The 27,898-nt window shown below is 41.6% G+C and overlaps 1 protein-coding gene across 1 annotated transcript in view; it reads right to left on the bottom strand.

Moving 5' to 3' along the window:
* Positions 1 to 970: 970 nt before the first annotated feature.
* Positions 971 to 27,898, bottom strand: part of fras1 (Fraser extracellular matrix complex subunit 1) — a 198,592-nt gene continuing 171,664 nt past the window's right edge. Inside the window, 24 exon segments of the mRNA XM_040003499.1 lie at positions 971 to 4,219; positions 5,994 to 6,140; positions 6,235 to 6,440; positions 6,852 to 7,018; positions 7,159 to 7,275; positions 7,376 to 7,535; positions 7,988 to 8,095; positions 8,389 to 8,539; positions 9,822 to 10,036; positions 10,331 to 10,491; positions 10,577 to 10,809; positions 10,954 to 11,229; positions 11,698 to 11,885; positions 11,980 to 12,180; positions 13,611 to 13,767; positions 13,857 to 14,062; positions 14,153 to 14,300; positions 14,958 to 15,118; positions 17,062 to 17,406; positions 17,536 to 17,782; positions 18,330 to 18,498; positions 18,594 to 18,753; positions 21,718 to 21,868; positions 25,311 to 25,424. Coding sequence (XP_039859433.1) covers positions 3,635 to 4,219; positions 5,994 to 6,140; positions 6,235 to 6,440; positions 6,852 to 7,018; positions 7,159 to 7,275; positions 7,376 to 7,535; positions 7,988 to 8,095; positions 8,389 to 8,539; positions 9,822 to 10,036; positions 10,331 to 10,491; positions 10,577 to 10,809; positions 10,954 to 11,229; positions 11,698 to 11,885; positions 11,980 to 12,180; positions 13,611 to 13,767; positions 13,857 to 14,062; positions 14,153 to 14,300; positions 14,958 to 15,118; positions 17,062 to 17,406; positions 17,536 to 17,782; positions 18,330 to 18,498; positions 18,594 to 18,753; positions 21,718 to 21,868; positions 25,311 to 25,424 — 4,773 coding nt within the window. The 3' untranslated portion in view covers positions 971 to 3,634.

Below are 27,898 nucleotides of genomic sequence, written 5' to 3'. Positions count from 1 at the left end.
ATCTGGACCTCAACAGGTTCTAAAATTATTTAAATACAACCTCAGGTGAACAATATATAAATACACTGTGACCTCAACCCCAGTGAAATGCTGTGATGGGACAGTGAGAGAGTTGTGCATAAATCAGGGCCTGCAAACATCAATGAGCTGAACCAATGTTGTACAGAAAAGTGAGCAAAGTTCCTCCACAATTATGTGAGAGACTCATAAAGTCACTCAGAAAACAACTACTTCAACTTACTGCTGCTAAAAGTGGTTCTCCAAGAATCTTTGTTAAGTATATAAGTTAATAGTACAGGCTCATGTGTTGTTGTTCATTTGAGTTTGTATTTATCTAATTATAAAGGAGGATTTTTACATTCTTCTTTGTGACCATAAGTAAATTATAAACCACTAAACTGCAAAAAAGGGACGTTTTTCTTAATTATTTGTACTTCATTTAATACCAGATCCCATTACTTACAAAGTAAGTAAGTAATGGGACTCTTTTTTTGTGAATTCATGACCTGCTCCTAACTCTAGCTCCTAACTTTTTGCATTGATTTCTGAAAGTGTTGGCCGACAGAGGAACAGAACTCAAACACATTTTTACAGTTGCAATTATTTTCATCACCAGTTTTATAACAAACATGTTGTTAAACTCATTCATACTCAAACAACTGAAATACTTTGCAGTTTTTAGGTTTTAAAATGTTATTGAGGAATAGTTTATCTTAAAATCAAGTAGCTGTATGTGGCTCATAAAGTCAACTGCATTGGATCCCTGCCTTAAACAGAAAGGAGGTAAGATGGCTTGTTTCAGACAGAGGATGAACTGGCCTTAGTATAATGGATTATTATGAACTGTGAATCATGCTAAGCTACTCAAGCAGAGTCCAAGAACAAAATGTGGTTTAATCTTTAATCTTTTAATTTATGGTTCATTAGCAGAATCTAATAGCAATAAATAAAAGTTAAATCACAAACTTGCTGAGTTTCAGATTATTTTTTATTACTAAAAAAAGGCACCAAATACAGGCATCAGTATTGATAGCATTGTTGTCATTTTCCACAAAATGATAGCACCAAAAACATAATGTCATTCCCATAATTCCCCACTCCCGTGTAGTTTGATAGGCACACAGTGGGAAGATGACAGGAGGTGGGATCAGCGAGAAAGACGCATCACATGAGAACAAACGTGTTTTTCTTCAGCAGTGCACTCGAACCAGTGTCATACACTTAAAAAAATAATACAGGTACATCAGTAGCTGAGTGGTAACATAATACATCACAGGAGGGTAACATAAAAGTACATAAATGAATACAAATAATTATCTGAGCGATGTGAGAAAATGGATTCTGTGTCTTTGGGCAGAACAAAGGCAGGTAGACACGTATCTCCTATAAGTGATTATTTTCATTAGGACAACAGTAAGGCTGAAGCAGTCGATCGTGTGGACGGGATCAGTGAAAATCTACGTACACTGTCACAGAAAAAAACAAAAACTTTGGGTGATTTATTCTGAAATTCATGAGGAAAAATACTGCATGGCACTTAATATTGGCAGCTGTCAGAGCACAGTACAAACTCAAAAATTACGAACTGGTGTTGAGCAACGTGACAGTACAAATGTCTCTAAGTAAGGCTTAAAAACAGGTTTATTTTTTTAAATGCAAATCCTGCTAATGAAGGCAGAAATAACAAAAGAGATGGCATAATTGCACTTGAAAAGGTTGTCATTCATTTTTGTTATTTACACTCATTCATTCTCGGGCGATAGCAGCACACCGGACGTGCCAAACACTTTAACAGCAGCTGTAGCTCGTGTAGAGGTTTCTCTGAAGGACGTTTCTTTTTCGTGGAGCCAGAATTTTGATGTTTAATTCATCTGCAGAATCAGTGAGCAACACTAGTAATACAAGAGGGGATCAGAAAGTTCCAGCTTTTAAGCCAAAAAAACCCCAAAACATGAAAACATTGCTTTAAATTTGGCTGATGTCACATTAAAGGTCATCTTCTAGAGAAGCCCTGATTTGAACACAAATAAACTCGTTATCCTCAGGTATAGAATTCAAAAATCCCTCAGTGAAGCAGATAATTCAGAGACGGTAAACCTCTGCCATGAGATGGAAAACTGAGGCCCCCTCATGGAGCCAGGGCAGGACGGGATGGCCTGGAGTCTTGATGATGGCTCCAAAAGCGAGTCAAACCCATCGACCTCCATGCAAAAATGCCCACCTTAACAGCATTAAAAGCACATTTTCAGCCTTGCTTCTATTGGTAGTTTACATTTATAACAAGATGCCAATTATTTTGTGTGTTTTTGGATATTGGAATTAAGGGCGTGGCCACAATAACTGACAGGCGTCCTGACACAAGCCGCTCTCTTTGTGTCTTTGTGAAGCCTTTTGATGATCATCTGATGATGAAACAGATGATTTGACTCCTAATGTCTGCGGTGTGGTTCAGACCAGAGGAGAAGCTGAGGAGGTTTGGAGACTGCCTACCAACTATTGGAGGTTTACTGGGCACGCCCAAAACTAATTGGAGAGATCCAGCTCAGGAACGCCTCAAGACCAGTAGGAGGAAGTGGGAAGTGTTTCTGGAAAACCTGCTGCTGGTGACGAGAGCTGGGTCTCTGGTTTTAACTCGTCAGTTTTTATTACGTTCCTTTGCATTTAAAGAAAAACAGCTCTTCATGGCAGGAGCTGACTGTTTGAACTGTGTGTATGTGGAAAATGGTGAATGTATTCAACAATCAGGCACTCTTTTCCTCAACAACAGGGCTGCTAGCACTGCTAGTCATCACAAAGTTGTAGTCTTACTGTGAAGATGGGGTAGTTGCATGAGCATCCGGGACTGCAGCACTGACAGTTTATGGTTTGGAACATGGCAGAAGCACTTTTCTCATTGACTGTCTATTCTTTTTCCTGGTCGACCGGCAGACGGGTCATTGATATTTGACCTACAGTCAGTGAATTCCAACAATTTTCCAACCATGCTGCATTTCTAGAGAACACGGCAGAAATGCAGGCGCACGATGCCCACATCTACCCAAGGGTGGAGGATCCATCCATCAGGAAATACATGAACAGCACGTAGTGATGTAGCAGGAGCTCGGGGAGCAATTTTAAAATAAAGATTTGGCTATGCTCCAGAAGATGATCTTGAAAGGGAGACATTTAAAAGGCCTGTTCTAGGACTTTCTGATCCCATCGTTCATCTGAAGGAGGACTCCTACACTGGCTCCCCCTCCACAGCAGGGACATGAATAGCAGTGACGTGAATAAATGCAGCAGAAAGAGTTTTTTTTAATGTGTTTTTTTTTCTTACAAAAACAATCACCAGTGTCTGAGCTACGGTTCACCGTTTTGGTGCTAAAAAGGTTGCAAATGTCAAGTAACACAGTAATGAAATGAACACAGTTTGAGGTGAAGTTTGGCTGATGCAGATGTTTTGGCTGTTTCACACAGCTGTGTGTTTTATGGATTCCTGAGGTAGCCCAGTCGCCTGCGCGTCACACTCTTCCCTTTTTCAACGTGGTATAAAAATACATTAACCTCTCATTCCATTAAGTACAAACTTTCTTTTAGAAAATACCTTTTTTTAAATTCCACTTTCACCTTTTCCTCGCCTTCCTCGTCACGCGTTTCAGACCTCAGTGCCGTCGTTGAGGTTGTTGTGGAGTTTGACCTCCAGGTTGACCTGTTTGACCTTGGCCTTGCTGTTGGCCTCCTGGTTGCGGTTCAGGACGTTGATGTTTCTCACCGTGCAGTGCTTGGTGCCGAAGTTCTTCTCCACACACTTGTCCATGCACACCTCCACTTTGGTGTTGAGCGGATACTCCTCGTAGATTTTTGGTTCCTTCTTCTTGCTCTTCTTCTTGGCCAACCGTCGGCAGCGGCGGAACAAGAAGCAGGAGGCCAGCAGGACCAGGACCAGCAGGGTGATGGCGGCCACACCTCCCCCCACGGAGCTGCCCACGTGGGCGTTAAAGGTGGGGGAGGGCCCGGCTTCCAGGTAGAGCGACTTCATGTTGGTGCCGTTCTTTATTTGATCTCCTTCGTTGTCGTAGATGAGCGACTCGTCAAGCGTCAGCCGGCCGCTGCGATCCACCAGGTCACGTTTAGAACGGCTGAGCTGATACGTCACAGAGCGCTGAATCCTGGGGTTGGACCGCGACTCGGGGCCGATCACATAAATTACCTGCAGGTACCACTGGTGCCCCGCCTCCACCTGTCAATCCCCAGAAAGAAAGGATCATGTTAGCTGCACAGTTTGTTGTAAAGTAAATTCAGTGTTCACGAATTATTATGTAGAATATGCAGATCAATAAATCTGGACCCATCCAGCTGGTCTACGGCGCCCCAGAGGTGGGAAGTAACAACGTACAAATACTTCATTACTGTACTTAAGTAAAATTTCCAGGTCTGCATACTTTGAGTCTTTATTTTTTGACAACTTTTTACTTACACTTTAAAAACAAATATCTCTACTATCTACTCCTTACATTTTTAACACAGGCTCGTTATTTTAAGTCTAACACATTGAGGGACGTTTTTATTTCCCAGCACTGCACAGCTTCAAACATCAACATGAATTAAATTAAATGGGCTTCAAACTAACTGAGAGGGGCAGGATAACAAAGACAATCCTATTGATGCACTGGTGATTATGACACGCAACAAGATGAGAGAGATGCATCTAACTAGACCTACAGAAGAGGAGTGAGTGCAAAGAGTGTAATGTTTTTTATGTGGCAGGTAATTCCAAATGAAACTCTAAAGATAGCTTAACATATATTAGCAAAAACAAACTATTTGTGTGACATCTGTCATAAAATGTGTCTGCTGCTGTTTTTCACAAGGAGAGAAAAGTGCGAGCGCTAACTTCACTCAGAACGATGTAAGAAAGACAGGACAGGAGAGAAATAAGAGGTTAAATTTCAAGGTAAGAACAACTCAGTGACATTTGATGAACTGGATAATTTTATCATTCATTTTAGAGCTTTTTTGACAAGATATTGTTTCCATACATGATATGTTGCCGAATTATTTTTAAGTATACTAATTTTTTGTTTTTCACAGGTTGCATGTAAACACTAGGCAGTTCAGTGCAGGCTACACTGTTTGCAGCACTGTGGTGAAACTTAGGGTAGTGAGTTATGTTGGATTGGTGCAGAGCAGCTGTGGCGTTCATGTTCTGTGCAATATTTTTGGCTCATGTGCAGTTATGTTGGTCCCAGTCTGTTTCAATGTTTCTTACACATACACCATGTATATAGTTTCACTCACATATATGTATACATATACACTGCTTTTTATTTTATTTATTTATCCCCCTTTGTTGTATATTGGTTTCTCTTCTTCTTACTTTTGCACCTTTGTGGTCCAGCTACCCAATTTCGCTGTGCAAGAAACTGCACAATGACAATAAAAAGTCTCTAAGTCTCTAAGTCTACTGCAGTTCCCACACCCACTCTTTTTGTGAATGTTGCGAGCCTCCTTCTACACGTTGGTCAAGCTAAGATATCTGAACAGTGGATAAGATTTCCTGTTCTGTCTGCGGGTCACCGTCTATGAATGCAAAAGCTTAAGGAACGCTAAACTGTCAGACTTCAGCATTTCAAGAAATTTATATTTACCAGGTTTTGATATCAAACTTTCATCACTTGCCCACAGATTTCACGTATTCTGTTACAATATAACTGATCTTTCATAGCCATATCACAAAGGTCTATCTGCCATACTTCTTGTTACTGATTGAGATTTTATCAAAGTAACTATTTTAAGCATCTCCAAACGTTCAAAGCTGCTGTGGCTCATTGAACAAGAAGTCTTTACTGTCTGGACTAAATCTTTATTACTTTCTTGTAATCAAACTTACATATTAACTTAACAGCATATTAACAGCTACTTCTCACATCAGATATATATACACATACACACAAACACACTATTGCTGTGCTAGACAGCGCTGTACCACATGTGCTGCTTCTGATTCCACACACCTTGTAGAGCGCATCAACCTTCATCGTGAAGCCGTCAACACCTGGCATGGCCGTCATGGACTGCAGCTCTGGGATGTCTGAGGCAAAGTGAGCCTCGAAAGGAACGTCGTGGAAAAATCTGTCACAGACATCGGGCTGTTTACGATCCTGCAGAGGAAACATGAAGAGAAGAAATGATAGCACATGTCCAGAAACACTGTAGTCTCTTTCTTCAAACCAGAAAACTTAAATAAATCTGTACCAGCAGCAGGAAGCGATGTTTGAGGTGTTTGTTGGGTTGAATGCAGCCGTACTGCGGCCCCTCGTTGTACAGAGTCCCCGTGGGGTCGAAGAAGGGAACATATCCGTCCCTGCCAGTGCACAGGTAAACCTTCTCCAGCTGCAGTTTGTAGGCTGCGTTCAGGTTCTGCTCAGGGTTCCACAAAACCCTGCCATACAGAGTCTGACCTGCAGGGGGCAGCAGAGGGACAGGTTTTCTGCTGTGTACTGAAGCGTTTACTTTAGGGAATTGCAGTGACTCGGTTCATACAATATTGTAAAATACAGTAAACAAAATTTGATTGTTTTATTACACAGAAAAGTATGAGTAATGTGAGGAAATATATTTTGTTAAATTAGTAATCATGTCCACTATTGAATATTAAAAAAAACACAAAAACAGATGAGCATGTTGTTTACATTTTAAAGATAAATGCCTCTTACTGTATAAAAAACCCAAAATTAGTACAATAAATATTCATTATTTATTAATATTAATAATAAAATAAAACAAAAACAGCTGATTCTGAGGTGGTCAGACTCATTTTTCGTGGAATGACTTTTACATATATATATATATATATATGTATATATATGTACCCATGGAGAACGCTCCTTTGTAGTCCATCTCAGCCATCGACACATCAGCAGTAGCCGGGTCCATCATGAACACCTTCTCATTGTTGCACAGCTGGAACTCCGTGTTGAGCGAGTAAACCACAGGAACAGGCCTGTTGGTTTGTTGGAAGGCAATCGGCACCAGAAACCTGTGGGAAAAAAAAAATTGTGTTCAAGCTCCTTATGCAGTAAATCTCTATGAAATTTGTTTGGAATCTTGTTGGATTTAAATAAGAGAACTAATTTGAGAAACTGTCTGCGGTAAATGTCTGCAGCTGTTTGGTCGTACTTCTCTGGAGCGTGAGCTGTGCAGGACAGCTGTTTGTCACCGGGATCGATCCACGGCTGAGTTGGCTGAACAGTGCAGGGGACCAAGAAGACTGTGTACTCTCCAGAATAGTCCTTCCTGTTCAAGAAAACACAAAATTATTACTATCACACACTCATCATCATGGGAGGTCAACACAACCTGAGCCTATAGGCTGGTTATGAATGAATGTACTGACCTGCTGTAGGAGCTGGTAGCCCTCCACAGCTGGTACGGTGAGTCAAAGGTTTGAGCGCTCCACAGCAGCTGGATGTCAAACTCGATGCCTCCGAGGTGGTCGGGGGCCATGAGGCGGGACTTGTGGCCCGGCAGGGTGTGGTGCTCAAGCACAAACTGACCTGGAGGGAGAATAACAGCAGGAGGTTTGATTTTTAGTGTAAAAAAAAGAAAGAAGAAGAAGAATATATCCTGCATCCTATTTTTGCACACCTCATAAGGCTTTGCGGCCTAAAGGCACCGCAATACCATTTGAACAGGCACAGTAAAGCCCTCTGAATGCAGTTCTACAAACACAGCGAAAACCTGAAGCTAAATTTAAAAATAACAAATGTTTGACCATAAAGGCTAGAACTGTGTAGAACTGTGGGATAAAACTGAAAGCCTTAAATTGGCAGTTTAATTTCCTCTCTCTGTGGCCTCCTCATTGCTGTAATAAAAGATGGATTTACATCGATTTACCTCGATCACAGACTGCTCTCTCATTAGCTTCCATTTCTTGTATTAATAATAATATTAAGGCAGACATAATAATTCTATGCAGTGCTCTTAGAACGTGTGTTTGTGGACTGACCTCTGAATTTGGCGTGAGTTTTAAACTCAATTACCAGCCGACCGTCTTCCCTGATATAGATCCTGATGATCTGCAGTCTGGCAGAGAGGACGCTGTCAGTCTGGATACCTGCAGACATGAAAAGCCAGTCAAAGAAAACCTAAATTAGAGCAGAAGTACATCACTAATAATTTCTTGAATAAGAACTTGGATACTTTGAAACAGTCTTAAATCTTAAATGATTTATTTCTACACTGCATTTTCATCATTATCCCATTTTTCAGAAAGGAAATAAACATTGTTACCCTGCACAATGAAAGCAAAACTACAATGTGAAACCAAAACACATCCCGCTATATGTTTACATCCAGGACTGTAGACAATAATAAGGTGTGCAGAGTTCATAGACATAAACTCCTGACCTGTCCTCCAGAGCACGGTGTCATAGAAGAAAGAGAACTCCATCTCGGTGTGATGCTCCAGAGAGGCCCAGCCTCTCGGGGCTGTGACGTAGATGTAGGAGACATAGAGAGGAACCTGCACCGTCAGGAAGGACTGAGCAGAGTCCCGAACCTGGAAGAATAGCAGCAGCCTTTAATGTTAATTCTCTCAGAGGGTCACAGAGAACTTTCTTCTGTTTGTGAGGACTTTACACACAGTACAGAGCATTATTTCACCATCAAATAGATGCACTTTGATTACATGATGGACGTCCACATCCCAACACAGTCACGGCCCGGGTTCTGTTTCTGGGGCTGTCTACATGTACCCTATCCTGCAATCACTCCTGTGCATATTTTAGACCTTTCTCATGTCAAATGCCTTTATCTGTGCCTCCTCATCTCCTCTCTTCTCCCGCCTGTAACCTGAAAATCAATCAGTCCGACGTTGAGGGCTGAGGAGAAATATAAACCCATCGAAGTGCTTTAACCTGCATTTGTGCACACAGAGACTTCTTTAAATCTTTTAATAGTATGAACTGTAGATGATGATATTCAATGTGCTTGCAGTTTTATATTGAGGAAATTATGAAAATTGCTCCACAGTTTTTTGGGAGGTTTTTTTTGCAGATTGTTGAACCTCTGCCCATCTTTCCTCATTAGAAACGTCCTGTGATGTTCTTTTTACACCCAGTCTGTTACTGACATGTTGCCAGCAAACCAAAATCACTTCCCAGCCTTCTGTTGCTCCCGTCTCAACTTTTTCGAGGTGTGTTGCTGACATCAAAATCAAAATGAGCTCAAGTTTTCCATAACGTAGTGAAATGTGTCAATTTAAACATGCGATGTGTTTTCTATGTTTTATTGAGAATGATATGGGTTTAAACGATCAAGAATGCACAGGTGTGTCCTCTGCAGGGGTGTTTTTCCATTTAAATATAAAAACCAAACTACAGCTGCCCTGGCAGCTGTGTGAAATGTCATAGGTTACTGAAAATGAAGCTCCTAATCAAGCACGTTGCATTCTCTCCTCGTATCGCTTGCTCGCCTCCTTCACTTGGGTCACTGGAGGGAGGGACTAAGACGTGAGGAGAGAAGTCGATGATGTGCAGTCTGGGGATAGTTTAGTCAAGACATCTGTTTTCTGCTCCCAGTGGTCTTCTTGTACTCTTCTTGTTTTTGTGTTACGCTTTTAGATTCCTTTATGAGTAACCTTTTTCCCCTCTATCTCCCCCATTTCACCTTCTTCACCTTTGCTGCCACTGAGTTTTATAATTGATTTTTAAAATCAAATATTTTTGTTTTTGCACACAGAAATAACTCTTCCATAACAACTGATTCAATTTATCAAGAAGACTGAAAACATTGTGAAGAGCGACTGTTTTAAAGACTCTGCCTTTGACCGTCCTACACACCTGGAAGTCCGCGGTGACTGAGCCCCCGCACACGTCGATGAGTTCTGTCATGTCGTAGTAGGCATCGAAGGTCCAGATGCAGCTCTTCAGGTTGAGGTGCTTATAGAACTGGAGGCTCTTGCCCTCGCGGACGTTGGGGTTGAACTGGTAGGGGCGGTCGTAGCCAGGCCCCAGAGAGATGCTGTCATACGATACATCATCGAGGAAGCCCGACTCTGAGGAAGAATGTTGTCAAAGAAAAGTTAGAAAACTACATGTCTGGTTTAATAATTATTTTTTAAATCGATCAGGAAATCTTGCAGGCATTGATTAAAATTGGCTGCCTGTAAAATATTAAACCACGAGAAGATGAAGCTGACTGCAGCAGAAAATTAAAGAATTTTAATATGGTGGTAATTCAAACGTGAGCCCTAGATACTGTAAATGGTTCAAATGTGGATCTAATCACACTGCAGCCTCCTGAAGATGAAATTTCCAGCTGTGAGGAGGTCTGTGTTTGTGTGACTGACCGGCGATCCCCTGAAGGTCTTTGAGGGTGACCAGGTTGGAGCAGACGTGCTGCTGCCTGTAGATCGACTCTGACAGCAGGAAGTGAAGGTTGTGCAGCGGCATGGTGGAAACCAGGGGGAGCATTCCATCCTGATGGGGGATCTGGACTGAGATGTGGATCCTAAACCGGGACATACAGAGAAGAGCAGAAATTAGCATAAACTCTTGGTGAAGATGCTTATCTGGTTTAAAAAGCCGCTACGGACCGGTTGGGGTGCTCTTTGTGCTTGACGTCTAAGTATTTGAGTGTGGCGATGAAGGATTGAGCCTGGAAGCCTCTGGCGGTGCCCGTGGTGACGGGTGTGTGGCAGATGGAGCCCTCTGTGCCGATGGTGGCGATGTTGCTCCTCAGCGGTGTTCCCAGGTGTCCAGCTTTGTCTCTGGCCTGAGCCACGCAGCGAACGTGGAAGCGCCGGCTGAAATAAATGCTGTCCAGAACCTGAGAGACGTGAGAGTTTCCACACACAGGGGAAAATTTTTAAACATAATTTTATTGTCTTACTGCCAATAAATCCTATTAAATAACAACCTAATGTATTCGCCTCTTAATTTCAGATTTATTTGACTCCTTAGTTTAACTCACCATATGGTTGACGCTAGTATACGGGGTTGTATCTGTGACCGTCTCAAAGGGGGATCGGGCGCCGCTGGTGTCAGTGGGAGCCGCCACTTCCCACGAGAAGTGAACTTGGGTCTGGTTGATTCCCGCCTCCTCACAGCGCTCCTTCATCACAGAGTACTTGGGGTAATGAGGGTCACAGGGGGTGACACACACCAGAGGGTAACCTGGAGAGGGAGTCTTCTTGCTGCCCTCTTTGATCACCTCCTGGACATGATCGTAGTCAGCGAGAGAGACCACCTGAGCAGGAAGGAGGGTGGGACATCGTGTAAATGAGAGGAGTTCAGCTTTTACATTTCAAGGGGCTGGCGTACAAAACACAGTATGAGATGAGATTCCTCCTAAAAAGTCGTTTGGGGTAAAATCACCCACCATATAATATTTTAATGGCAGCTGAATAGATATATTCATTGCAAGTGGTTATGGTAAATGCATAAGAAATGTAAAAGCCTATAAACAAGTGCCTGAGGGAAAATGCTGCCCACGTTTGCTGCTGCTTTTTTGGAGTTCTCTGAATATGTATTAGGGGAGAGATGTGCTCTTGCCAGGAGTGGAGACGTTTCAAGTGACAGGTTCTCTAAGTGCTGCAGAAAATAGACAAAAGATTAAGTTCTCAGCTGAATGCTAAAGTTCTCCTAAAGGCTGAACATATCCTCCACTTCTGCTATTCTACTGCTCCTGCTTCATGTTTCCTCAAAGGTTCCTTACAATAGGCGTGGCAGGTAGGATGAGACTTCCTGCCGCCTCCTGATCCAGAATGGTCACTGTGGCCATTGTGATCTCTCCAAGCACTGCCTCCACCGGGTCATCAGGCCCAAGGACCAATGAGAAGGACTCGTGCCACTCTCTGTCCTCATTGGACAAAATCTCCACTTTAAAGAGGATGTGGTCCATGCCTATGGAGGAAAAAAACAAACATATTTACTCCCAGTAAAATCATCCCACTAACACTCTTCCCAAGTCCCAACGAGGAGCATTTTCAGCACTTACCCGGGGTGAATTTAAGCACTCGACTCTTGGGATTGTAGTCGACTCCAGATTGGGCCGATCCATCCCGGGTGCTGCAACGGATCTTGGACGTTCGGTCCAGATCTCCTCTGCGGATCACTTTGATGTTGAGCACTTCGATGCCATCTGGACCGGGAGGCTCTCTCACCTGAAAGGACGCCTGCTCGAACTCAATGGTGGGAGCTGGAGGAACGGGAGAAGTCTGACTGTCAGTCATTTGCACATATAAAACTTTTAATCAGCTTCCAAAATAACAGGTGCATCCAATTAAAACTTATAGAACAGCGGTATATTAAAACCCACCTCCATTAAGGTTTTACTCGTTTTCTTTTTTTTTGATGGAAATAAATAAATACAAACATCAGGCACCAGGCGATAATTAAAAATGAGCCTGTCAGGGAATCAGTTCGTGTCACATACATCTGTGCTTCGGGAGGATTTTGTAACATTATTTGTTGAAGTTGACCAAAAGTTGACCTTTGGAATGCAAGCATGCTGATCCACACAGGTATGCACACAGGTGTACACACGGGTGTTCACAGACGCGGACTACACCTTTCTTGGCTGCTGCCTCAAAGCACATTGTGCGCTGTCTATCTTGCGTGCTGCACAATATCGTTTATTATTTAGTATCTACTGTTATCTACTGCTAGCTAGTTTATTGTGATGGTGCTGTTTTTTATTATGTTGCTCCTTTTTGTTTGTTTTCTCTTCTGTTTTTTTTTTTCTCCATACAGGTGATCCAGGTGTTTTGTTTGTTTTTCTTTCTTTCTTCCCCCCCTTTCTCACCGTCTCTTCTCCCCTCTGGTTTTCTTTCTCTCCCTCTCTTTCTTTCATTCTTTCTCCCTGTCCTATCCCCCAGTCATGTCTGTCCCGTTTGTAGCAACCGAAAATAAAATAAATTCATAATTATAATAAAGGTCAATCAAATGGACCAATATGGCAAGGCCATGATGATCCACTTGGTAAAATAAATCCGCTTGGCATCTTTCTTGGCCTTAAGACAACAATTCTGATGGCTAAAGATCCAAACGGGACACAAAAAAAAAAAGAAAAAAAAGAAAAGAAAAAAAAAAAAAAGAAGTTGACCAAAAGTAAAAACGAGGAACATTATCTTAAAATTAGTTTGGAAATCAGGAGCAAGTTCAACATACTCAGGATATTTTATCCATACCAGGCTTCAGTTATTCTAACATCAGCAATTAGGCTGAGGGGTCACACACTCGAAAAAATTAGTGACGCATAGTTCAAAAAGTGCAAGTAGACTATGATATACCTCAAATATGCAGCCAACAGGAAACAAAAGGAATGGCGACGACGTTTTCATTGGTTATTAAATCTAAATAAACCCATCACCCAGTAATTCACAACTTCGTTTTGAGAGTTTTGTTCAGGAACCATTTCAATATTCCCCAAAAAAAAAAAAAAAAAAAAGTGGGAATGTTTTTTCAAAATAAAAGTCCTCAGCTTCTTTCATGTTAGTATCAGATAAAGGATGTAAAATGTATATATGTGGCTATTTTTATGATAAAAAAAAACGATCATTATTCTATGACAGCATATCAGTAAATCCTGTTTAATGTGAATCACATGGCGATCAAGCGCCTGCTTACCATCTTCATCATTGGTGATGGTTACAGTGACAATATCATTGGCTCCCACCATGGCGCCGCTCCAGTGGTCACTGAGCGGTGTACCGAGATGCACCTGAAACTCCTCCTCAGGCTCGAACACTGAGTCGTCAATGATGTGAACTGTGCAGTTTTTCACCTGGAAAATGCACAATCGAAGCACCCTGATGAGCAGAGTCTGAGAACAAGGACACAAACATCAGGTCACATTTTGACTCAACATTTTACCTTCTCTCCTTTGAGGAAAGTGATGCGCGACTCATCTGCATTCCTTCTCTCCTCAAAGTCGTCCATCACCATGGCGGACATGGTCCGGGTGAAACAGCGCACCGATGACTTGAAGGAGAGGTCGCCGGTCCGGATGATGGGGATGTGGAGAAGGTTATCCTTCTCCTTCGCGGTGTAGGAGCTCTTCTCAAACTGCATGTTAGGAACTGAGAGAGAGCGAGCAACATCTGGTCAATGAAGGGTGTTTGACATGACACACGTGTATTAAAGCCTGCGATTGTTCTGTGAGGACGTACTGTCCTGGAACGTGTCCGTGATGATGACGTTGGCTTCATAGGGCTCTTGGAGGACAGCACCCTGAGGAGAACTGAGGAACACCACGAAGGACTCAGACCCCTCGATGGACGGGTTCTGGATGTCATCCATGATGGTTAAACTGCACGTCTGTTTAAAAAAGGGAGGTCAGATTAAATGATTTGCAAGGGTTATACGGGTGAATCTGTTATTTATCGAGGAATAAAAACACCTTCCTGGTAGCTGCAGTAGAAACTTGGTGAGCTCGGCTGATGACGTTATAAAAAAAATGTTCATCTACTGTATGTAAAGATGTCAGTGTTGAAGAATTAACTCAGATCCAGCTGTGTACAAGTGCTGACACCGTTCTACGCATCCCAGAGGCAAAACTTCATACAGCGTATCCAGTTCAAGCTGCTTTATCTGCTCACAGTCTACAAGCTGCTTTTTTAACCCAGCATCCCTGACTGTCCTCCATCCTGTTTATCAATTATCTGATAGCCCATTGCACAGCTGGCTCAAGTGTTTTTGTTTGGGACGATAACATAACTGTGACATCTGTGCTGGGGTCTCCGTGCTATTTTCACTGTTGTAGCAAAATCATTGCCACTCCTAAAGTTGGACAAAAGTTGACCTACCTGAGGTTAACTGACTGCAGTGTGAGGGTGCATTAAAAAAAAAGGACGATGGATGTTTTTTTTAATCACCCATCACCCAGAACATGTAGAACAAGAGAAACAACATAACTGTTTCATTCTTAAAATATAAACTATAGAATTCAACTATAGGTGAGAAGTCTGTCCTCACCTCGTCAGTTTTTCCAGGTTTGAATTCCACTTTCTTGGAGCTGGGAATGTAGTCGACCCCGGGGCTGGCTGACGGAGGGTCTGAAGGTCGGGTGGCGCACCACACAGAGGTCAGCGAGGACAGGTCGCTGCCATGACGCAGCACTGGTATTTCAATTGTGCCTGAGAGAGGGGAAAAGTGAAATGCAAGGTAAAAAAATGTGAAATGTGGGAAGTTGCTGTGTGTTTGAGGGGTTATAAGATATTAATAACTCTAATATACAAAGTTGTTTTGATCTTTACATAGAAAGCAATTTAAATCCTGATCTAAGAACAAAGTGACACAGAAACTGAATCACAGCTTCTTTTAGCTGCAACTAATGATACTGTCTGTTCAACACTGTGGGGAAGATACCTTTGTATCAAAGATCAAAGCTACGCCAGCGAGAAGAAGGAGAAAAAGAAAGAAGTGGAAGAAGTTCAGCAGAAAGATGAGGCGCAGTGTAGCTGTCAGTGATGCTAATTATAAGAGAGGAAACAATCTATTCTGTGTCATGCTCCAAAACACGTCCAATGTTCCTAAATAAATGAAACAAGTAAAATATCACAGAGTGCAGTGATCTAACTGACGATGAGAAATGTTTCCACAAAACATGATGCACGTAAACTGGTTACACTAATATCATTAAATGTATCCATTATGAAAACTCCCATACCAAAGACTACTTTCTAACAACTATTGGAAATGCCCTAAATTCCTAATGGAGAGCTATAAGAATAGGCATCACTTCAAACAACTCATATAAAAAAGTAATAAAGAAAATATAACCATTACTTATAAATTATGTAATTTTTTAAAATATTATTAAATCATTGTAAATACTGTCATGTGTACAAACACCTAATATTATAATGTATGGTAACAAATGTGTATCAAATAATTATTTTATAAATTATTCATGACGTACTGATGATAAAAATTATGTTCTGATGACATTCCATATAACATTTTATATTTTACATTATGTATTTCTTAACGATGACCTTAGACGTTATTGTTGTTTGATTAAGGTTTCAAAGGCTTCATTTAAAGCTGCTGCCAGGATATGCAGATGGATTACCAGTGAAACCAGTGACACCAGTCTTCCACCTAAGTCCTAACATGATCCTAAAGTGGCCTTCTCTCTTCTATTTTATATCTGCTTGTGTTTCGTAGCCTGTTTAGGCCCTGTCCAGGACTGGAGCTTCTACTTCCGCTTTCTGCCATCTCCTCCAGCTCCCAGACTGTCGCTGTGCTTGATTGTTCTGGTACCCCAGTCCCTGCTTCAATCAAGCCGCACCATCAATCACACCACCAGCTTAAAATGAGCAGCAAAGCAGAGCTTATTATTCAGAGCTGCTTTGAGCTGCCATGCCACTCTGTCAGTCTGTATTATTTAGACTGTACCTTGACTGTGTTGTTTTAAATGTACTTTGGCTTTGTGCTGTTTTTAACTAGTTACACCTGTACTTTATATTTATTTGCTTAATTTTCAACTCGGGCAATAGCATCTATTTTGGCTGCATAACCTCTCAGTGTTTCTGGAGAGTGGAGCAGTGATCATCTCCAACATTCACACGTGATAAAAGTTTGTCTGTGAAGGTTCTCAGTCATCCAGGTCATCGTAGTCTAAGGGGCTTGGAAAGAAAAGCGTCTGGACTTCTTTAAGTTTCCTTGAAGCCTAGTTGGGTTTTTTATTTGTTATTGTGATGAAAGTGAAACTACGCAGTGAGTGGGTTCACAGGTTTTATGCCAACCCAAGTGCCAACTCTTACACTCTTAAAATATCTATCATACTAACATTAATGTTTGTTTATAGATCATTTATAGAGTCAAAAAAATTATTACTACTAGTTAGAATGCTAATAATAAATATGTGTAACTAAAGTTTAATTAACTACTAATCTATCATTCATTGCTAATGATTATTGTGAAGTGCTAGCTACCAGTGCACTAGTTTTTTATAGGAAGCTATTAGCCGTTTGAAATATTTAATTTTTTAAACTTAAATTTAATTTAATTACGCAATAAGAAATATGAATTCATAAAGACATTACGCTGGTGGATGCACGAAAAAGGCTCATACCAGCATCTTCGCTGAAAGTAAACGTGGCGTTTCCAAGAGAAACAGTCGATGCATCGTTGGGTCCATCAATAATGACCTTGGCCACCGACACGTCGCCCATGCGTGCGTTATCGGAGGCGTCTGAAAGCACCAACTCGAACTCCTCGGACAGTTCGTACTCGCTGTCATCGATGAGCTTAACATCACAGGTGGACATGCTGACTCCAGGACCGAAGATCACTCGGTTGTCGGTGGTCATGCCGCGGCTCTTGTAGTCAGAGCCGGACTCCAGAGCGTGGAGGCTGCTGCCCTGTGCTGACTTGGCTACGGTGTAGCAGAGAGCAGAGACTGTGCTGGAGGTATCACCTGAGCAGAAATGAAGAGAGACAACAAGATCACACAGTGTGTGCAGGAATTAAAGTGAAAATGAAAAGAAAGAAATTATGAGAAAATTCGTGGAACATGAAATCTTAGAAACTCCTCTGCAGTGTGTACCTTTCCTTTCAATGGGAGCATGGATTAAGCCTGAGCTTTCATTGACGTGGTAAATCTTCTTGTCAAACTGCAAAGTGGGTTCGTCTTCTGTGTCGTTGATGTTGACGACAGCGCGCGTGTTTCCACCCAGCAGCGCGTACACGGGCATGCTGAGCTCCACATGGAAGCTCTCGATCCCCTCAAACACCTTGTCGTCGTTAATGACTATAGTGCACACCTTTGTGTCCTCACGCTCATCAAACTGCACCTGGAAAACAATGAGAAGGAGGCATTAAAGAAGTGATTACAAAACCTTAACTTAACATAGGCTAGTTATAGATGATACATGTCACTGAATGTCAAGTAAAGCAAAAGTGTGCCCACTTTACTGAATCTTTTTCCTCCTCAAACCTCCATGTACACAAAGGAGTACCTCAGGGTTCCATATTAGGAACACTGATTTTCTTCCTCTGAAATAGGATGTCTGTAGTACAAACATTATGTTCCTGTTGCACTCCACTTAAAACTGATGAAAATGCAAAAAGATTCCAGGTTCACGTTACTCCCAAGATGTTAAGGTCAAAAACTGCTCGAAGCTGTGGATCTGTTTTTATGCTTGATGCTGTGGTCCACAAGTTCATGAACAGGAAAGTAAAACCTAACCTTGGATTATTTTGTTGTTACAAAGATAAATAAGATTTTAGCAGCATTTACTGGTTTCCAGACTAAATGAAGAACACAAACTCACAGGAGAGATATAAAATCAATTAAAAGAGAAATGTTCATTTTTTAAACGTGGAATATCGAGTTTCTACCTGCCCAGCATATTCCACGTAGTCCTGCTGTCCAGGTCTGGATCCGACGCTGCTCGTGGAGGTGGCGCTGCCCTGTTCAGTGCGGCAGAGCACGATGCCGTACTGGTTGAGATTACCGGTTCGCTTCACGGTCACCGCCACTGTGCCGGCCTTCTCACTCACATTGTAGCTGTGGTGCCATTAGAAGAAGTAGGAAGGTAAAAGGGTGGGTGTCCAACGGATAATCGTTATAAAATATGTATATTTTTTTGAAATGGTGCAGACCTTTTGTGCTCAAAGCTGATGAGGGACCACTGGATGTGGAAGACGTTGTCACTGACCACATTTGGTTTGCTGTCTTTGACCAGGAACTTGAAGTTGTCCATGGTTTCCTGGACGTTCTCCTGATGAAGCACGTACCGGATCAGACCCAGATTGATATCGGCTACAAAGAAAAACAGCCACATTAGTCTAAATTTATTTCTCTGTTTGGGGTTTTTAGTATTAGTGCTTCTATTAATGCTTCTTCATCAGTTCATTCATGTCTACCAATTGTTTTTTATGTTTCAATCACTTCTTGTTTCAGTAGCCGTTTGGCTCGATTTCTTACTTTGTTACCGCCATGTTTTCTTCCACCCAGCAATGCTTTTCTGATCCTCCAGAGGATCCCAAGGAGATCTCAGGCCAGATGAGACATAAAGTATAAGCTCTCTGGTTTCTGGGTCTTGCTTATAATTTCCTTTCAGTTAGGTGTGCACTGATAATCTCTAAAGGAAAGATACCCAGGTGAGATCCCGCTGGATGTCTTAGAGCCTCACCCTAAAGTTGAGCTCAACGCTGCCTCAGAAGGAGATGAACATAATTATTTTAGCCATTCAGACTCAATTTTAATAAAATGCCAGTACTAAGAAGTGAACTGACTCAGATCAGGTCTGATGGGAGTCAGTCAAAAACGACCACACGGGTTCAAAATGTGCTGAAAATAATGTTTTAAATATGCCAGAAATGTCACAAAGCACTGCAGCAGGTTTTTAAATCAGCAGGAGAGCCAAATTCACACGATGGTCTTTAAAGACAATTAGTGCTGATTTTTATGCTTGCACACAAATTTACTGTGAGGAGGGGGACACCCAAAAAAGACTGATTGAATCTTAATAGTGAAAATCTTTTGCAAAGAAGGCATTTCTTGGAAAATATCACTTCCATAATTTGCAGCCTTGGGCCAATTCACAGTACTTGGAGAAATAAAATAGCCTGGAAATGAATGTGAAAGTTATTATTGGCTCTGGGTTTCTGCTCATTTACACCTTCCACAGAAGGTTGTAGAAAGGGAAACACTTAGATGTGAGCCCAGCTGCTTCAAAATTGGCCAAATGACCTTCAGGAAGCTCAGCATAAACACCACAGAGATGAAGACAGTACTAAATTATGCATTAATATCCAGAATAGTAATATCTCAAACATAATTTTTAGATTGCGTACAAGCATTTGGCAGAATATGGGAGCAAATGCTCACAGTCGGGATGATGTTGATTACTAGAAATCTCATCTGTTTTATTTATTCATATTGCCTCCATCTCTCGCGCTCAGGCTAAGGGTTATTTCACTTATTGGAAATTTATTATCATTAAGAAAATTATGTTTACAAGCTTCAAATTGAGCATGCGACACATCAAAGTGGCTGTTTATACTTGCTCTCTGCAGCCTGGAGGATCAACATTTTACAACAGCAGGCTGACACTGATCCTCGTCTGCAGCCTTGAGGTGAACATAAGCAGGCTCATAATGGGAGCACTGCTGATTTAAACTGCAAATTAGCTGAGTAAACGTGTGCAACGGGAAATACAGCAGATAGGTGGTGTCGTTCAGCGGAGAAATGATCAGAGCGAAGAATGTGGGGTCAAGCTTTTGTCCCTCCTTCTCACTGTGAAGGCAAAATGTGACGGAGTCTTTTGTTTTCCCCTCCTCTACCTTCCAACAGGCACCGAGTTTTCTCTGCAGCGGCACGAAGGATGCGGGATGAACAGAAGAGGGCACCGGTGCAACACTGAACTGGTGCAGTGAAGGAAACAGGTGGCTCTCTATACACTGATAGAGAAGTCTTTGTGGTTTATGTCATCCGCTGAGGGAGTTTAGAAGGAAAGCCCAGGAGCAGCGGGTTTCCAATATGTGAGTCCCAACTGCTCTGAGGCATAGCTAATCCTCAGGCATTAAAAAGTCCTTCAAATGAAACTATCTCAGAAGAGAAAAAAGATTGAACTTGAAGGGAGTCAGAAAGCCATGGCTTCATTTTAAAGAGTCATAAGGGTTTGATTTGGAAACATAAACTGGCACTAACTGCAGCTGTACACAGTATATCCCAACTATGACTGCGGTGATCCCACACTAACCTGATGAGATAACCATCCTGCATATCAAAAAGTAGCCTTCATTTCCTTTTAATATCGTACACCATCAGCCCATTGATGTGAGTTTTTAAAATGCACATGTAGTACATGGTTTATTAGTATTCAGTATGACACAAAAAAGGAAAATTATCCTAATTTTTTATGAATATTTGAAGCAGGAAAAGCAAAAAAACATCAAAGCTCACAGGAGGAGGGGAAAAGCAAAACTGCACCCACTCTTTAGCTCAACCTGTGTTGAGCTGATGGAAATTTTCTTTGATATAAAATTCAGTTAAATTAAAATTATTGGTAGATCAGCAATCAGATCACTGCTTCCAAGGTAAACTGTGCTCATGGTCAAACAAACGTCTTTATTCAAAGGAAAACAGTAACAAAATCTGACACCAGGGGACGAATGTGGACACAGTTCACTTTCCTGTTAGTTTGTTTTTGTCCACTGTCCCACTCTTGAGTGTGGTGGGGAATGTTGAGAATCCCATAAATAATTTATATTTATATTTCTGGGAGTAAAAAAAAAAAGATTTACTGTTAAAAGAAAAATTCTTCTTCTTGCAATTTTTTTTAATTCTGTACCTATGCTGATAAAAATGCAGTTTCATGCAGTCAAAGCCAAAAGTTTTAGCTATGACTCAAAATTTTTTTAATTTGCTGATCTCTGACGGGCTTAGCTATCACATTTGCCTTGAATTGGTGCTCCACAATGCTCAAAATGCTCAAAATGAGATGACCTTTGAGAACACTTTAGTGGATAAGCAGAATCGTGTGGATATCAGCTTCTGGACCAATCAGGATTTGGCCCTGATTGGTTCCAACATGCCACAGAGAGTTGCAAAAGTGTCACCACTATAAATACAGACTCTCGGGATAAATTTGATGAACTGACTCTTTTTTTGGACAAGGATCGAAGCTGTCTGAGGAGGAGAAGTTAAGAGGGATGGGTTGTCTAATAAGTTAAACTGTTACTGCTGTAAATATAAAGGCAACAGAGAGAGCTTCGGTACCTTGTGTGAATGTGGTAATGGGGTTCCCAGGTTTCAGCTTGCTCTCCAGGAAGCCGTGCTTTGGCTCTGTGGTGATCTCATAAACCAGCTGTCCATCATCTGTGTCCGGGTCCATGGTCAGCAGCTCCTTCTTGGTGATCAGATTGGTGGCCTGACAGACATCAGACAGGATTGACTCAAATTTCCTGTTTTTCAGTTTTCACTGCACAGAAATCATCTCACAGTGCAAGAATTCATTACTGGGGATTTCATTCACAATGTCACACTGTGATTCAGCTGAGCAGGAAGCTTTTCTTTTCAATTTCAGCTTCCCTGATGTAGCTATCATAGCAAAAATACCGCTGTTAAGAAGCGTCGCTTCACTACTGGCTCAAAAAACAGAAATCAGCATATCCAACATCACGACACCAACTAAAAAACGTGTTTGCTTCTGTATCTGATCTCGACATTGACATTCAGCCAACAAAATGTTGAAGAGCCCCTCCTCTGAAGGGCAAAGTAGTTAAACTTTTCTATTCTGTTAATGGACAGCATCTGGTTTATGTGGGTTATAAACTCGCTAATTGTTCCAGTGAGTTTGGATAAATTATTGGGAAATGCTATTGTACACACTGATCTCCCCACTTAAGTACAGATTAGCATCCAAACTGTTGTTATTTGACTCTTAGTTGGATGAAGGACTTTAGACTGATCTCTACGTCGTCTTTACAAGTTTTCCAAAGTTTAAAACCACCAGCATGCACATCTGGAACATCACCACAGAAGGTGATGTGATGGCTTAAAAAGTTTTTTGGTGTGTCTCGTATATTTTAAAGTTTGTTTCATTTATGATTATTACAAATAAGTTTCAATGTATCCAACAAACAAAGTTCATATCAGCTGTGTTTTTTTAAGCCGTTTCTTCTGCAAACTACTTTGCAACCAACCTTCTTTTTAGATTTGCCAGTAACTTCTACGTGGACGCTGGGTTGGGAACTACAGTTCTGGAAATCCTTGATTTGAACATTTTCAGGTTCAGGTTATTTTATTTTTAAACGTAGGTAGATTTGGTCTCGTGAATTGAAGAAACAACAGAAAACAAAAAAGCAAAGCAAAAAATACTGACAACAAAAATTTATACTAATTTGGGCATCATGTAATCCACAAAAGTGACTTTTTAAACCTTGTCGTTTTACAGTTTGGGACCAGAAGCCTTTGTCTGGGAGGAAGAATAACGAATCTCACTGTGTAAAGAAAAATGAAACCAGCCGACCGCTGCAACTGTCTGGTGGACAGGGAACTTCAGCTGTGGTTCATCAGTCAACCTGTTAGACCACAGAGTTTCTGCTCTTTTCAGATAACTATCCAAACCACAACAACTAAAAGGACAAAACAGATTCAATAAAAGCACGAAGAAATAAAACCATCATGGTTTTATCAATGTGGAAGCAAGAAAGCCTTCTTAAACACGAGAGCTGCTGGTGCTCCTTCCTGCACACAGCTTCACAGTTTGCTTTGAAAATCAGCTTTGAATCAAAAGTGAGATATTTATAACACTGAACACTTTCCACATTTTGATTGCACGCTCCTAAGTTAGAGGCAGGGCAACGATGCTGTAATGCATGCCCCGCTTCACCTAAATGACTAAAGAGGACCACAATTAGTAACCGAAACATCGTGTTGTATTAAATGAAACTCAGTAAGAAATTGTTTTGAAATTGCCTCCCCCTGCAGGCCATAACAAAAACTGCACTATCATGGGACCACCTTCTTGCTCCTTTCTCAACCTCAGGCGATCCATGTTTGCACATGGAAGTGTAGGATATCCCAGAACACAGCTGCACCTCCAAATATTAATGAGTTCAGATGGAATAATTTTCTTTGACCAAAGGTCTCCTGCCTATATGATCAATTGGTAATGGTCAGGTTTTGCTTTCCCCTCCAGCACTCAGGAGAAGATACAGGAGTGTAACAGTATGAAAATTTGGCTCAGTGATAAAACACCCAGGACTTAATTACCTGCAGCGCAAACACAGCACAGGCTGAGAATAAATGAACGATGTGACATATTTACAGTGCCTACCAAACAAACCTGTGCGCTGCATTGCGATGAGGTGTGCAAGCCAGCAGGTGGAGGTGGAGGGGCTAATTTCAGAACAAACAGTGATGGAGCTTCTCCTTCGCACTTCACACAGACACATTTACTCTGCTGGAGAATATTCAGGCAGAGCAGGGTGTGCTGGCACTTTTTAAAACATAATTTGCTCAGAGAGAGTTCTGCTGAGCAAACACGCAGCTCATTTAAACACGTCTGAATTATCCTGATGTTTCAGTCCTCTGCTGGTGTCCAATTAAAGGTAATAAATTAGAAAAAGTTCTCTTCAGTGTCCGCTGTTCTCACTTTACGGCTATTAAACATCACAAATAGTTTAATTAGATTTGTTTCCTAAATGCCTACTAACTTGGATTTCTGCAGAATTTATTATCACCACTGTGGGACCTGGATTTAATAAATATGGGAAGGACACCAGGTTTTATGCATGTAGTGTGTACAATAGCAAATGCCCACTACCTGAAATCTAAATCTTTGGCTATTTCTGTCCATCCTGTCCTTCTCCTCACTTCAGTCAGAAGCTAGAGCACACATCAGCAGCTTCTGCTGTCCAAATTTGTTTTGGTGTGTGCCAGTTTTTTTTACAGAGGGGTCAGTGTCCCCTCAATCAGTGCACCGCTACATGCTGCATTTCGGTTTGCTGGTTAGTAGCAGCAGCAGCCACGCTCAGATAGTCAAGCTAAATTTCTGACAGAGCGTTATTCCACACCACACACTGTGTGTGTGGTCAGACCTTGACCTTGAGATCAAGGTCACTGATTTTTGCGTGAATAGTACTAGAGGTATCTATGGTATCAATTTGAAAACCCAAAACTGGTTCATCTTCAAGTTATCGTATTCACAAATCTGGGCATCCATGCCAACTGCCTGCGTGCCGTATTGGCTTTTTACAGCTGGGGGGGTAAAAAGTTTAATGAATTAAAGACCTTTTGTTCTTGCACACCTCTGGGCTGCGGTTTCTCCCACATTACTCCCTGGAATCGATGTCTTCCTCTACTCTCACCTCTGACACGTGCACTGGATCTCCTCCAGTGTGTCAAAACATTACAGACATCTTTAACATCCTTAAACTTAGTTTTTGAAACTTTATGGATGATATGAACATGTAGTCTCAAGCCTTGTTTTTGCCCGTCATGCATATGGTCATCTCTCCTCTGGTGTGCATATGTAATAGAATGCAAGTGAAACTGTGTGTGCTTATTGTCTGAGGGAGGTCATTTACTTCATCATCTCCAGCCACAAAGCAGACCAGTCTGCAACTGATGCTGAGGATGTAAACATCGGTCTTACTGGTAACGTAATAGCAGGTTTGTGGCATTTTTGTTCAGTCATTTCTTCTCTCTAAGAGATTACATTGGACAGTTGAACGTGCCCGAGAAGATGAGCTTGACCTTGACATTCGACATTTTTATGGATCTGTTCTCTTTTAATCAAACCCCACATTCATTTTACTCACGATCAGATGGAAAAATAAAAATGTGTCCCTGCACCGTTATCGTACCTTGTTATCCATGTACTCCAGCCACTGCAGTCCCAGGTTGGTGAAAATTAACGGCGTTCCATCATCAACTGGCAGGATATCTATCTTGAACTTCTGGGGAGCGGCTGTCACTATCTGGAAAACCCAAAAATGAAAGAAATTAAAAAAGATTTTTAAAGACCGCAAACATGGTTTAAGTGAATTTTAACAAGTAGTAAAAACTACAGTGTTAAAAGTACAGCGTGTCTAACTTTCTTGTGTTTTCCTGCTGGCGACTGATCCAGTGAAACTCTGAGCTCCTCCTTGTTCAGGATTTCTACTCAACTAAAACAAAATCCCCTGCATGTATCGCTCATCCCAGCTGATCCAAAGTAAAACTTAATTAATGATAATGCTCGTGTCTGGCAATACAACAGACATGACCAATACAAACTGAACTATAGCAAACCTCAAATGTACTTTGATTAATTACCATAATACCCTCATAATCTGGAATTAGAGCGCTTACAGTAATTCTTCACACAACCCGACATGAAGCAGAGTTTATTACAGCAGTGTGATGTTCAGAGTTCAGCTGTGAGTTTAACAGGCTGTGGCTGAAAATTCTAAATATATCAACAGATTATGGAAATGGAAAAACACACATAATTAACATAATTATATGGTCAGCGCATTTTGTCAATTTTGTGTATTGATTGCTTTAAAAAATGGTCGAATGGTGCATCACTGTCAATTATGGGATCTTCTCCTGCCAAAGGAGATAATGAAGGTGAGTTGAATCATCTTTTCTCAGTATTTAGACAATTCGACCAGCTCTTATTATGGCTGCCACGCGCTTATTTCGCTTCACTCAGTTAAAAACCTTTCTAAGAAAAAGTGACTACTCAAAGGCATCCTTGACCTTTAAAATGAAGCAGGAAACAAACAGAAGATAATTGACTCTGGAGACGAGCTCGAGCATGATCGCAGACAGTGAAGCACAGAAGACAGAAGCACATGAACGAGACGGAGCACAGACAGGGAGACGCTGGGGACGCAACAGACACCGGAGCTCAGGAACACAAACTTAAACATATTAAATAAGTGTTTAAAGCTCAAAGAAAGCACAAAAACACTAAACTTAGACACCCAGCTATTAAAATACGCCTTCAGACTTTGGAGTAAATTGTTCTTCTTTATATCAGGTTGCAAAAAGCTGTGCTAGAGACATGCACAGACTTCACTGTAGGTTCCACTTGAAGTCATTCTCATTGAACAAAGTTTTGAAAGCTCAAAATGTTGTTAGGAACCATTTAAAGGTTCTGCTGGGTTTTACTTTATTGATTCAGCCGCTTCCAACAGCGATGGCAGGCTGATTCATATAAGTTACTCCAGTATGCACAGTTACCGCCTGCTGTCTGAGGTGCATGAGGGAGCAACTAATCACCACAAGAGAGGCTAATAAGGCCAACTGTGACACATGCCATTTGAAGGCTGAGCTTGTCCACACAGTTTATAGCAACTCATACATTATTTAATAACACAGCAGCTCCAGTGGGAATGAAACCGAAACGACGGCAGAGATAATGCCACGAAGCATCTACTGAGCTGCAGAGCACGCGTGGCTGTCGAGCCAAATGTCCCCAGGTGATGGAAAGATAATAAACCCAAGGCTGGGAAGTGTGTGTTTGCGATCGGGGATGTCAATACCTACACGCTGTCATTCAGTTTAATCATATGGGCTATTAGTAATGACAGGTGGTGGAGCTGAGGGGGGGAAAACTGACAAGCAGAGGAGTCGATTCACCCTGAGGCTTGCTCATAACCATAAAGCTGACATTACCACTGCACACACATTCGTCCTTCTGTAGTTGTAGGGACCTTTGTGTGATGGTTTCTGGTCTAGCTGTGAAAACAAAACACTCGCAAGGATGTCAAAGTGCATCCAGGGCAAACATGCGTGGAATAAGCCCCTCCTCATGGACCATCTTACAATCCTCGATAGTGGCGACGGGTTAATACATTTCTAGAGACAACATAGTGTGCTGCACTTTTGTTTGCCCAAGTGGCAACTCCTCAGCTAAAGAATAGAGAAGCGCTAAAATGTAGTTCCTCTGATGTCCACTAGAGGCTGGCTCCGAATTTGAGGTTTTACTTCAGAATTGTTACTGTTTCCATTTAGGAAACATAAACCACTGTTTATCTATTTCACCTGCTTCAGTGCAAATGACAGTAACAGGATTTTAGATCTGCTTTTTGCCAGTGTCACTGCTGGTAGCATTACGCTGTACCTGCAATCCATTCGGGTGGCACAGGTAGTGACAGATTGTGACACATCCATACGGACCAAAGATTTCCTGTGTGTTGCAGCACAGCACTTTTTCATGTTTTAGGTAAACTGTCCATTGTGTGGCCCTTCACTGGATCTATGTGAGTTTTCAGGGCAGCAGATAATTAAATACGCACATTTAATAACACAAAACTTTGTGTGTCTCTGCTCTGTAGGACTCTAAATATTATTCAGATGAAATGAGCTGCAAACATAAAGCTGCTCCTTCCATGCTACAGAAATAGCCTGTCCTTCCAAACATGTCCTTTGCAAAAATATTTTCACTGTGTTTCCGGAGGTG

This window comes from Simochromis diagramma, unplaced genomic scaffold (assembly GCF_900408965.1).
Source record: "Simochromis diagramma unplaced genomic scaffold, fSimDia1.1 OVJJ01000583.1, whole genome shotgun sequence".
NCBI classification, from domain to species: Eukaryota; Metazoa; Chordata; class Actinopteri; order Cichliformes; family Cichlidae; genus Simochromis; species Simochromis diagramma.
Note: the sequence above shows the minus strand (reverse complement) of the source record. Positions and strands in the feature narration are given on the sequence as shown.